Source organism: Melopsittacus undulatus, chromosome 5 (assembly GCF_012275295.1).
Source record: "Melopsittacus undulatus isolate bMelUnd1 chromosome 5, bMelUnd1.mat.Z, whole genome shotgun sequence".
Taxonomy (NCBI): Eukaryota; Metazoa; Chordata; class Aves; order Psittaciformes; family Psittaculidae; genus Melopsittacus; species Melopsittacus undulatus.
The window spans coordinates 62,311,439-62,323,760 of NC_047531.1; the positions used below are offsets into that span (position 1 = coordinate 62,311,439).

General features: G+C 38.0%; 1 protein-coding gene across 4 annotated transcripts in view; it reads right to left on the reverse strand.

Moving 5' to 3' along the window:
• The window catches only part of PRDM5 (PR/SET domain 5), an 83,586-nt gene that overhangs the window by 8,657 nt on the left and 62,607 nt on the right, over nucleotides 1-12,322 (reverse strand). For all 4 annotated transcript variants that reach the window (XM_031044739.2, XM_005144127.4, XM_031044740.2 and 1 more), the window contains one exon: nucleotides 9,667-9,752. In XM_031044739.2, coding sequence (XP_030900599.1) covers nucleotides 9,667-9,752 — 86 coding nt within the window. The remainder of the gene's footprint in view (nucleotides 1-9,666; nucleotides 9,753-12,322) is intronic.

A 12,322-nucleotide genomic window follows, 5' to 3' on the forward strand; every position in this document is an offset into this window, starting at 1 on the left:
ACCCAAATGGGACTTGGTATTCTGGAAGGTGCTTCGCCATAAGGTTGGTACACTAACTTGGAAGCTCCCATTTCTGACGATTTTCACTTCACTGTGTTAAAACTGAGAGGAATTCAACATTTTAACAACTATGACAAATAAAACAGTGCCTGCAATACACACTTCATCTGTCTGTGGATGGCTGAATCATATATGACTACCTTGGATTCTATGCATATTGTGCTTTGCATTAGAAAGACATCAGAACACAACATATTCTCAAGGCCATTTGACAGCATCTTTAACAGACTGATAGAAGGCATACAGAGTATCCTGCAATCACAGCAGATGGAAACACTTAAATCCAGAATATCTGAACTGCTAACTGTTGCTGTAGTTGACCATATCTCACCTAAGAAAATATAAATGCATTAGGTATATTAGCTTAGCACTACTGCATGTGTTTTTTTCTGCATACCTGGTAAAATTCATTACACAGATAAAACATGAATTACTTTAGTAGTAGTATCCCCAAATAAACTTTTAAAACTGAATTTAGAACTATTATGTGAGCTCAATGGCAAGAGCAAAACAAACATTAGCTGCTACTATAATCCAATAAATCATAGCTCAAGATTCAAATAACTGCGAGTTAATAACAGTTGTAGTAACTCTTTCCAAGGTGGCAGGAGCAAGTTGAAACTGGGCTGAACCTACACTCAAGAGAACTTATTCTTTACTTTTTGTTGTTAGATTAATTATTGATTTCCTACAGTGACTGCAGACTTAAACTACTCAGAAAGTCAATTTGTTGACTGCACAAATGTTAATCAATAAACCTTTTTAACACTTAGGTTTTAACTGACATAAGAGTACATACACTTAAAATCACACAGCTGTCTAGGATCTAATCTCTCTTAAGCTCATTTTTTTATCCTACTCAATTCAGCAGGTTTAATTCTGATATACTTGAGAATTTCACATATTGCATGTTTGTACTTTTAGATTATGTTCATACATCTAAGCACACATCTAATTAGAACCGCTAGCATCTTGGGGTAAGACATACTGATCATGTTAACTTTCACATGACCATAAACTTGCTGTATCTGCATTTTCTATATGCTGAAAACAGAACATTCAAAGAAATTCAGAAAAACAAGAAAAAGTACATTGAATCGTATATTACTTGTAAACATTTACACTTGTGACAGAAGTGTGAAAACTGCCAGGCATAAGGTGATGATACAGGACAGAAAAGATATCTAATTTTTTTTTCCTCTGCAGACAGAGATCTGTGTAACAAGACAAAGCTGGAGACAAACATGATATATTTGGGGAAAAAAAATAGTCAGGCCCAGTACATACATGAAGATTCCTGGTAAAACCTGAATAAACCTGAAAAGGTCTCAACCTAAACTCGGAAAACAGTAGGTATGGAACTTTTCTTGGGTGAGATTTATTCTCACAACAGGAAACACAGAGCTCAATAAAAATACCAGCCTGTATTTTTGACAGCAAAATATTTTAAAATACACAGCTCATCCTTTAGCTTACTTAATTTTCTTTCTTCTTGTTTTTAATTTCTTTCATTATTCTAAAACAAAGAGCTTTTCTTTGCTCCCAAAGAGAAAGTCTTACAATGCCATGCACATGAGGATGCAGGTACAATAATATCTGCTTTCAAACCTTATGCTGGGAATTTGAAAATATTTGTATTACTCTTAATGAATATCATTTGCTGCTACATGTATTTGCATTATAGCTTGAGCACAGGATTAGAAAAAAAATCCTTTCAAAAAATATCAGCAAGAATGGAAAAATGTGGCCCAGAACGAACAAGCATGACAAACCAAACAACACTAAAATGCACTAGTCAGGCTTGCTGCTACCAAGAGCTAACTACTCCAATAGAGTCCTGGAAATCCTATAGCTTTGCCAACTGAAAATGCAGAAAAGACAGGGATGCTCCCCACTTACAGTCCAGGATGACAGTGACAAATACACACTTCAGGAAGCATTATATAAAGGGCACCTTAGGCACTGAGGCAATGATGCTGCGTTCACGTGTATTTCATATAAACCCTTTGCTTTGTGTCTTTTAAACCTTTTCCTAATATCAGTAAAAATTGGTTTCAATTATTACTAATTATTAATGTTGTTGTGTCCCTCAAACCACACTCAGGAGCTCTCTAACCAGTCGCAATAGGCAGGTATCATCCTCTCCAAAACTCCACCTGAATGTGAACTGAAAGAAGGTTCAAGGCTCCAACAGCCTGAAAAGCATGGCCTCAGGAGCCTGGAAAAGAGTCCAATCAAAAGCAGCCTAAAACAGGGCTCACGATGCACACCCCATATGCAACCTTCAACCTAACTTGTAGTCACTAACAGCAAAGTTCTATCAAAAATTAAACAGAACAGTGACAAATGAGTAACAAGTCCTGCAGAACTGGATGGATCTTTCTGCTTGGTCTAGAAACCCTGCACAGACAGCGTCAGAAAATGCTGAGGGCCAGACCAAGTGAATAATTCTTTAGAAGAAAACCTGTTAGATAGCGGCTGTGGTAAAACCTCTGAGCCTCAGCAAATTCCACTGTTAATGCACAGGTTTCTTCTACATTTAAGAGTGATGGGTAGCATCACTATCAATGAAGTGGTGACATGCAATATATCACTCAATTCTTTTAAAAAGAACAAGATTTCATCTTAATTGAAGGGCTGGAAATTAAGGTATAATGCAGTAAGAAAGACAGTAAAGCGCCTACTGAAACAAGGGTGGCTTATATAGCTGATGTTTAATTACATTTAGAACCATAGAATCATAGAATAGTTAGGGCTGGAAAGAATCTTAAGATCATCCAGTTCCAACCCCCGTGCAGTGGGCAGGGACACCTCACACTAGACCATGTCACCCAAGGCTCTGTCCAACCTGGCCTTGAACACTGCCAGGGATGGAGCACTCACCACTTCTTTGGGCAGCCTGTTCTGGTGCCTCACTGTCATGGGTTCAGCCGTAGCAGTCATTTTTCTCCTTCCTGGTAGCTGGTGCAGTGCTGTGTTTTGACTTCTGGGCTGGGAACAGTTGCTTGATAGTGAGCATGTTTTGAGGGTGTTTTTGTTCAGGGCCTTTTCTGAGCACGTGCTCTGCCGGGGAGGAGAGGAGGCCGGGAGGAAGGAGAGACAGGACACCTGACCCAGGCTAGCCAATGAGGTATTCCATACCATAGCACGTCATGCCCAGGATGCAATGGGGAGAGAGCTGGAAGGGTGGAGCTCTGGAGGGAAATGGAGGAGGGAGGACGCGGTGCTCGGCCGGGCAGGGTGGAGTGAGTTATGGGTCGGTGGCTGGTGGGGTGTTGTATTCTTTTCGCTTGTTATTGGCTTTATCATTATTATTTGTAGTAGTAATGGCAGTAGTGATTTGTGTTATGCCTTAGCAATTAAACCGTTCTTATCTCAACCCATGGGGGCTACATTCTTTGGATTCTCCTTCCTAACTCTCCGGGAGTTGGGGGAGCAAGGGGGGGAGTGAGTGAGAGTACTGTGAGGATTTGGTTTAAACCACGACACTCACCAACCTCACAGTAAAGAATTTCTTCCTTATATCCAATCTAAACTTCCCCTGTTTAAGTTTTAACCCATTACCCCTTGTCCCACCATGTTTCTGTGATGCCTATTATATCATACCCCTGTAGACATACACACATCTCTAATTCCTCTTGTTTGTTCCTCATGGTATGGCTGTTTATATAGAGGCATCTGAGCAGGGCTCCAAATGAAGCCGGCTCATTGGCTGGAGAGGCTGGAATATCTCTACATTGCTCTGAGCATTTATTATAGGTGCTGGCAACTGACTGGGTGTGTTCAGATGGAATGATGCGCCCCTCCTCAACACATCTAGTTTAAAGCATCCTTGACCAGTCTGGCAAGCCTCCTACCAAAACTGTTCTTCCCCTTCGTCATCCAATCAGCTCCACCAGCCTCCAGTAGATCTGGCCTACTAAATTGAGTCCCATGTTCTAGATACCCAAACCCCTGATTATGGCACCACTATTCTAACCATTTATTAACCTGTCCAATCCTCCTTGCCTTTGGAAGGTCCTCTTCTGTGTCCTGGAGAATTGTCGAAAATACTATCTGAGCTCCAGAACCCCTGACCACCTCTCCCAGAGCTCTGTAGTCCTTCTTTATACTCCTCAGGCTACTATTATCTATATCCCTAGCATCCACATGTATCACTAGAAGCAGGTAATAGTCCGTGGGACTTACTAGAACAGGCAGCCTCTCCACAACATCCCTGATACATGCCCCTGGTAGGTAACACACCTCCCTTGAAACTAGGTCAGGCTGACAGATGGGTGCCTCTGTGACTTTCGAAGTAGAGTCCCCTACTCCTATGTCCCACCAGTCTTTCCTGGCAGCACCAGTAGTGATCTTCTTTACCAGTGCATCAGTAGGTTGTTCATGGTGCGAGTGTGTTTCTCATTACCCCTTGCAAAGCGGTTCTGGGTGGGAACAACAGATTTAGGAAGAAGCCCCTTGCTTTTAGTTTTACTCTTCCTCCTTTTTATATTGTTTTTTTTTTGTTATTATTTCCCAGCTTCCTGGGTTAACAGCCTCCTTCTTTCCTCCATTTCAGCCCTAAAAAAATGACTAATCTGATTAACGTCAGAAAAATAACATCAGTGATACTTTCTGCTAGGTCATCACCACTAGCAACACATCCCCCGATGAGAAGGGAGGCTAAGGCACTTCAGATCACAGATGGTGTGAGTTAAGAGTCCAGTTTCGTACTTCAGTGTGAAAAATATGCAAGAACTAACAAGATGCTCCCTTAGTAACTGGGAGGGGTTTGGAAGTTACAGCAAGTGGCTCACCCACAGAGGCCTACTTAAACTTGCATTAAAGACTTGCCTACTAAGTTTGCATTAAATTACTAAAATAATGTTGACACAGGAAGACAAAGGCTGATGAGAATTTACAACTCTACACAAGTAGTAGCAACTTGAATCTTACAATGATTAAAACTCAATAAACAATCACTTTACAAGTATTTTTCCTCACTTGAGAAGTAAAAGCCTTTTAAAAAGTATTTCCAATAACTAGAGCAGGCACAGAAACATTCCTGCTGAAAGAATTCAGACAGGATTTGGCAAATGTACATAAAAAGTCACTTTTATTAGAAATGACTGGTTTTGTTTGAAAAGTTCTCAATTCAGTTTTGGGAGTTTTGAAAAAATACTATCTGAAATTCTTGCAATAAAACTTGTAATGAAAATAAAACCACACATCTTAACTGAAATGCTGCCAGAAGAAAAACAAAAAAGGATTATTTGTTTAAAAGTTGTAGCATATGCAATTAGTTGGACCTTATAAACCCATTAACTTACTATTTTTCACAGCACGTACTTACTACCTACAGTCTTTAAAGATTGTTTTACACCACTCAAATAACTACTCTTCCTGAGATTTAGTGATGGAGGTTTTATTTAAATCAGCCATGATGAATATTCAACAGATGCTGATCTGCTCTTGGAAAAAGAACAGTATCTATATAAAAAAAAAACCTAAACATTTTCAGTCTATGAGTAAAAAATGATCATCAGTCAACATTACATAAAAAAAGTGTTACAATATAGCTGCAGTGGGATTAAAACTTTCTGTATTCTGTACACAAACACAGATTCCACAGGCAAGGAAACCAGAGCACTGGCAAAGTCATCATCCTCAGACAGATGTTTTGGAACTCACTCATGCCTCACCAATAGGGAAATATTGAAAAAAATCCAAAATTCAATCAACACCTCATCTTAGTTCATTACACACTGTCATGTGCATAGAGGACTATGTTTAGTAATCAGTATAATTTGGGAGGGGGGAAGGGCATAGCATAGTATGATGTTTCTAGAACACATGACCTTCGTTAAAACTTTCTGAAGCCCAAATATCTCCTGGGAAACAACAAGGGATATTACATCACAATGTCAATACTGTTCTCGCATCTTCTTTCCAATATTTTATTTTAATATTCTTCTGAGTTAAAAAAAGAAGAGAGGGTGTTGTTTAAAGTTCCAAATGAGTGCTTTGGAAAGCCTGTTTAACTCAGGATCCGGATAAGGACAGTTTTGTTTTTGTACTGTTCCAGCAGCAAGCTGAAACACTGACTTTAAGACAAGAATCTCTATAGGAGACTGCCTACCTTCCATACCTATTGTGACTTATAACTATTCCCATGAAATTCATAAATAAAACTCAGAATTAACTCAAGGTTGGCTGTCATGTTTTAAACCCATCTGATAGCTTAGCACCACACAGCCGCTAGCTCATTCACCACTTCCCCCTGCCCCAGGCAGAATGGGAGGAGAATCAAAAGAACTGTAAACCCCATGGGATAAGAACTGAAGTATAATACAAAGTATAATACAAAACTAATACTGATATTGATAATAATGATAAGGGAAATAAAAAGGGAAGAAAATATAAAAAAGCTACTAGGAGGAAAACAACTTCTATCCCAGCCAAAATCAGGACATTAATTCTTTCATATACTGCATCAGGCCTTAGGTCCTTAGCTTCTAAGGGTATCCTTATATTGAAGTCATTTCCATGACAGCAGACCATAGAATCATAGAAGAGTTAGAGTTGGAAAGGACCTTAAGATCATCCAGTTCAAACCCCCCTGCCATGGGCACAGGTGCCTCACACTAGATCACGTCCCCAAGGCTCTGTCCAACCTGGCCTTGAAAACTGACAGGGATGGAGTGTTTGCCACTCCCTTGGGCAATCTATGCCAGTGCCTCACCACCCTCACAGTAAATAACTTCTTCCTTATATCCAACCTGAACTTCCCCTGTTTTAAGTTTTAACCTGTTACCCCTTGTCCTATCCCTACAATTTCTCTAATTCCTCTATGTTTAAAATATTATCTTGGCAACACAAAATTTGAGCATTACAGCCAGCAGCCTTTCAACCACCAGAAATCAGGTTTTTAAACAAGCTATAAAAATTACACGTATCTGTTATACCTTTAAATAAAAAATATGAAATATTCAAACCATGTGATGAAAAACCATTTGCAAATGGCTTGTACTCTGTTTTCCATCACCACCATGTATTTAACTGAAATAAACTGTAACTAAAGTACCATTTTCAGAAGTAATAAAAACATCAATTTGTGTGACAATAACTCGGGGCACCTACCAATGATCATATTTCCAAACATTAACAGTTATATTGCAGTAACATACAATAATTTCTCTACATGTTTAAGCTCTAAGTGTATAGTATTATGTCAGGCACTGAATAAAGCCTTAGGAAAGAGCTGAAGTTTACTGCTCTGTGAAGGTCAGAAGTATGCGTGTACTTCCTCAAAGCTGATATGGCCTGTAAATTGATTCATCAAAAACTTCAATGAGTTCCTCAGTTATGTATAGTTTTCTTATACTGGTACTTCTTCTTAAGGAGAAAAAAAAATCAAGCAAACCCCAAACATATCTAGTTTTACAAAAACAAATCAGTGCTCAGGAAACATTTTAATATTAGCTGGTTGGTATTTTTAATCCTTACATTGTCAGTAGGGGTTTTGGCTTACCTTCTCTGTTTACTCCAGAGTGAGCTGAAACCTGTGGCCACCCAGGCTGTACTTGGTTTAGCAGCTGCCAGACCTTAATCAACTTTCTATAATGATTTTTCCAGCAGCCCTCCCCGATCCACAGGGTCAGGTTTGGCATTTAAACCCACTGGTGAAATACATCTAGATTTAACCACTACAATGACATTTTCCTTGTTGAATGTCATATTATTACTTTTATGCTACTTCACAATTTGTGTGACTAAAAGACCAGACTCTTTTTCCAAGATAATTACAGAAGAATAGCCCACGAGGAAGAGTGCTATGATGATGTTATTTCCACATTGCTAGGCTCAGCTGACGCAAAAGTGCCTTCTTGGTTTATGTATCTTGTTAATTTTCTTTGAATAATTATTTTGCATGCAAGAATAAATTTAAAAATAAATTTATACGTAGGAAAAAGTAAGAAAAGGGATAGCCAACATCCTCACAGTGCAGAGATTTCACCTTTAGCTAGCACCTTTGTATTCAAAGAAACTTCAAGGCTGGCAGTCTTACAAAAAGTATTATAGAACCTACCTACTCAGTAGCTGTTTCTCTACTGAAAGGGCTGGTTTTGTTTCCTGATCCTGTACGATAGCTTTGTAGATTTTTCTTTTTTTCTCAGCACTCTTACCAAGTTAAAAATGATGCATAAGCAACACCAAACACAAAAGGATGAATTCTGAATTTGTAATGTCTCGTAATGAAATCCTGCATGTCAACCCCTACATTCCTGACAAGCATCAATCTACTACAAACATTAAATAAATCTTCGTATTCCTGCCAACCACACAACTGCTCTGGTAAATAATAGGATTTGTTGATTTTATTCCAACACTGTAACAAATCAGGACAGAAATAAACTTGCACCATTTCAGAGCAGGTCTTGTTTACTACTCCTCCCACTCAGAGCCTTGTAATGAAATCATAGCACTTTTTAAAGTTAATAGCTGCAAAGAAGAAGAAACAACATATAATATGGGACTAGCCTGCTCACAATGAACCACAAGAAAGCACTGCGCAAACTACTGATTACTTCTAAGCTAAAGTTTGGGCTAAAACTTTATCTAGCACCTCCAGTTAATACCCTCAAGTCCTATGTAGAATGGTAGAAAATGAAGCAAACAGTTTTGATCATATCTTCACTTATTTAGAAAACTATTCTGTGCACAGATTTGAATATGGAGACTAGTAAATTAACTATCATCCTTCCTATTCCCTAACAGATAAACTTTCACTGTTTGGCCTCAAGACTGCCTTGACTCCTTTAAGCAGTAACAGCTCCCAAGGGATTACTAATAAAAGCTACAGGTTTCTTTCAACATTTTGTTTGTTTTCTTATGCTGGATGGGGAGGCCAGAGGCAGGTAGCATATGGAATGCTAGACCAGCTTAACTTCACCTGGACATCTCCCCTTACTAAGGGAATTTACATCTGGCTGACTGAAGACAGCTATCCATCTCTATGCTGGCTGAGTGGGGCCAAGATCTCACTTTTATCTTCTAGTAAGTATATATACATTACAAGGCTTTTCCCTGAAACAGGGAACCTCTGTGCTAACTGAGACTAAAGGTTCAAAAACAATCCTGGAGTCATCTGCAATTTGCCTTTTTTTTGCCTTCAGTTAAATAAAGTTTAAATACAGTAAATTTGCAGCTTAATATTTGTCATCCATTAGAAAAGTACAGGCTCTAAAAAGCTCACAGCAAACCAGTTTTCAAAGAGATGGCAAGAATCAAAACATTGGATATTGAAGTTTCAAGAACTTTAGAGTTGTTCACTCAGTAAACAATCACAAACATTATATTAGATCTATAAAACCCACAGGTTAAAGGAGTAAGTTTGTACTGCTATTATTTCAACACGCAAGAAATCAAAGAGAAAAAATAGAAAGTCAGGGAGTTGTAATTATAATCAAACAGTTAATTACTTAAATCTTTGCCTCTTATACACTTGTAAGTATAAAACATCTTGGTTGGTACGCCTAATCTCTACAAAACCCAGTAATTATTTACTTTTAGCCACATGATTCATAGACAATCCTCAAGTAACCATAAAAACTAAGCTACACTTACCCTTGTGTGGGTGCGAATATGCATCTTCAATCCATCATTCTTGCTGAAAGCTTTGTCACAGTAAGGACACTGGTAAGGACGCTCACCTGAAAACAAGAAACACATCAGAGTCCATAAATATGGCCTCAGTATATGAAGGCCTTACAGCACGGTTATTTGTCAAACTGAGGTGCTTTTTTCTGGCCTTGTCTTCACACTCAGTTTAAACAAGAAAACATCTAAGCATTATGAAAATTACATATAAAGGTCCACCTAAGCAGGATACAGGGCTGGGTCAAAATATCCCTATTTGCTCCTTGATTTTTTTTCTAGCAATATATGAATACACACAGAGAGCCTTTGGAGGTAAAAAGAAAAACAGCAAAAACCAACAAAACTAACACCTACTGCCCTTGCTCAAACCACATTCTACAGTGATTTCCACGTGGTCACTTTTATGTTCAGGCATTAACTGCTCCCAAATATTTCTTCTATGTCACGTATGGTGTTTATTAGAGTCCTCTGGGTGTCAGGATCCAAATGAAATAAAAAAATCTACTATTTTTTAATGCTGTATCTGAACTGTGTTAGAACCTAGTTAATCAAAAGTCTCTGCAATTTTTGTATCACAATTTATGACTGAAATTTAAATGGAATGTTCTTAGCATCTTCCTTGCAGCATCCCATATCTTAAAGGTATTTTTTTAATGCTTCATTAAACTGGTGTCATTTAGCATCAATTTTTCCAAACTCACATTAATGAAATCTGCATACTGAGCTGTTCAGAATCAAAAAGTGAAGTTTCTAAACTAACTCCGTAATTTGGAAGAAGTAATAAAGCTTTATCATTCCCTAAGGGCATTTTAATTTTCAGCTCTCTAGGCAACAGAGTGAAATCTGAGTCTATTGCCTCCTCTACTTGTACACAACACTTTAAAAGCAAATATTAGGTTGTTTCTAGTACAAAATCACAGTTCAACAAACTAAGGACAAAATAACGATTTTTCTATTAATAAAATGGAATTTGTTATACACAATCGTAAAGCTAAAGGTGTAACAAACCTTTATTTAAAAATATGACTTAAGCAAAGCCTATTCCACTAAGTTAACACACTGCTTTCCGCTCACAAAACAAGATTTGTATGTATAGAGAGATCAAACATAGTACAAATGGCAAACAATTAACAACACTCATATTCAATCCTGGTAAATAGGTAAGTAAGAATAAACACATTTTACAATTAATTCCTGCCCCCTTCCCCACATATTTCACTGATATGCCAAAGACCAGAGTACAAGACAGTGGCAGTAAGAGAAATAAGCATTTAAAGCTCCACAATGCCTAATGACATCTTGACTTGAGGGAAGAAAGCCTCATCCCAACTCATCTTTTCTCCACATGAGGTATTCCTCCATGACTGCTCAGAGGAAAGATACTGGATGTTCTATATTTTGGAAACAAGAAGTCAAAGGATCCAAAAAAGTATTTAATGGAGACAGCTTACACAAACAGCTCTTCAGAGGGACTGACTCCAAACACAGTACAATACTGATAGTCACTGTTGTACGTAGAATCTCCATATAGTCCCAAATTGTGTAGAGATTTGAGGGCAGCTGAGATTAAGCATCTTAGTTAAATAATAATCTAAAAAACACCCAAACAAACCTAATTAGTAGATAAACTATCTCTTTTGTGTCTTTTACTCCTGTTTAGACAACTCAGTTAATGACAGTAGCAAGACACTGAGTAGAAAAGTACTTGTGAAATACAAATATTTTTCTCTGTCGTATTCTGCCATCTCTCAGAAAGCACAGTTGCATGAATTTGGCTTTTTTTTTTTTAGAACGGCAACAATCACTCTGTTATACCTGTGTTTTCACTAAGCAGTTTGAGATATGATAGTCTCTGTCATGACCCTTGATGTCTTTAATCCATACTTCCAAAATTCAAACACTCCGACAGTTGTCAGTACTCAAATATTTAACTAATTCAGCTGACATTTTTATGTTTTAGGGCTTTTGAGCACAGAAGCTAAATTTTCAGCAGTTTGTAAGCAGATGAGCATTGCCAGGCAGGAGTTGTGCCCCTCCTCCATTTGTCCCCCAACCCCAAGTCTTCTTAAAGAGAAAAACTTTCACTTTCAAAAGATGGCATATTTTGAGTTTGCCTGAAATGGATTAACTGCATCCTTCAAAACTTAGCCATGAAGACCATGGTATTAATGAGTAAGGTCTTAAAAGCTTTTAGCAGATGCCAGTGGAGGGCAACAGTATGACTGCATATCAACATGCTACACCTGAAAAAGTCTGGATTTAAGCAGATGTACTGTAAGTTTTCAAAAGTCTTCACTCTTCCAAAATAACAAGCTTACTATGTACCACAGACTGAGACTGCCACTTGACATTGATGGCTGGTGACATCCCGTTTTTCTAAACTATAGAAACGATTTCTTATGCACTAGTACATTAATAACTGCCAATAAAACAACTTAAGAGATCATTTCCAGTGATTTTACTGTTGCTCTTACTTTTTTGTTATGTTGTTTAACATAATCTTTGTAGCCCAAAATACATGTAAGTGCCCCTGTATTTGCATAAGCAACTGTTTCCCCTGTGCACACACATCTTTTAACTGTGTAACTTACCTTCTACCTCAGAGTTTTAAAGATTATACAAA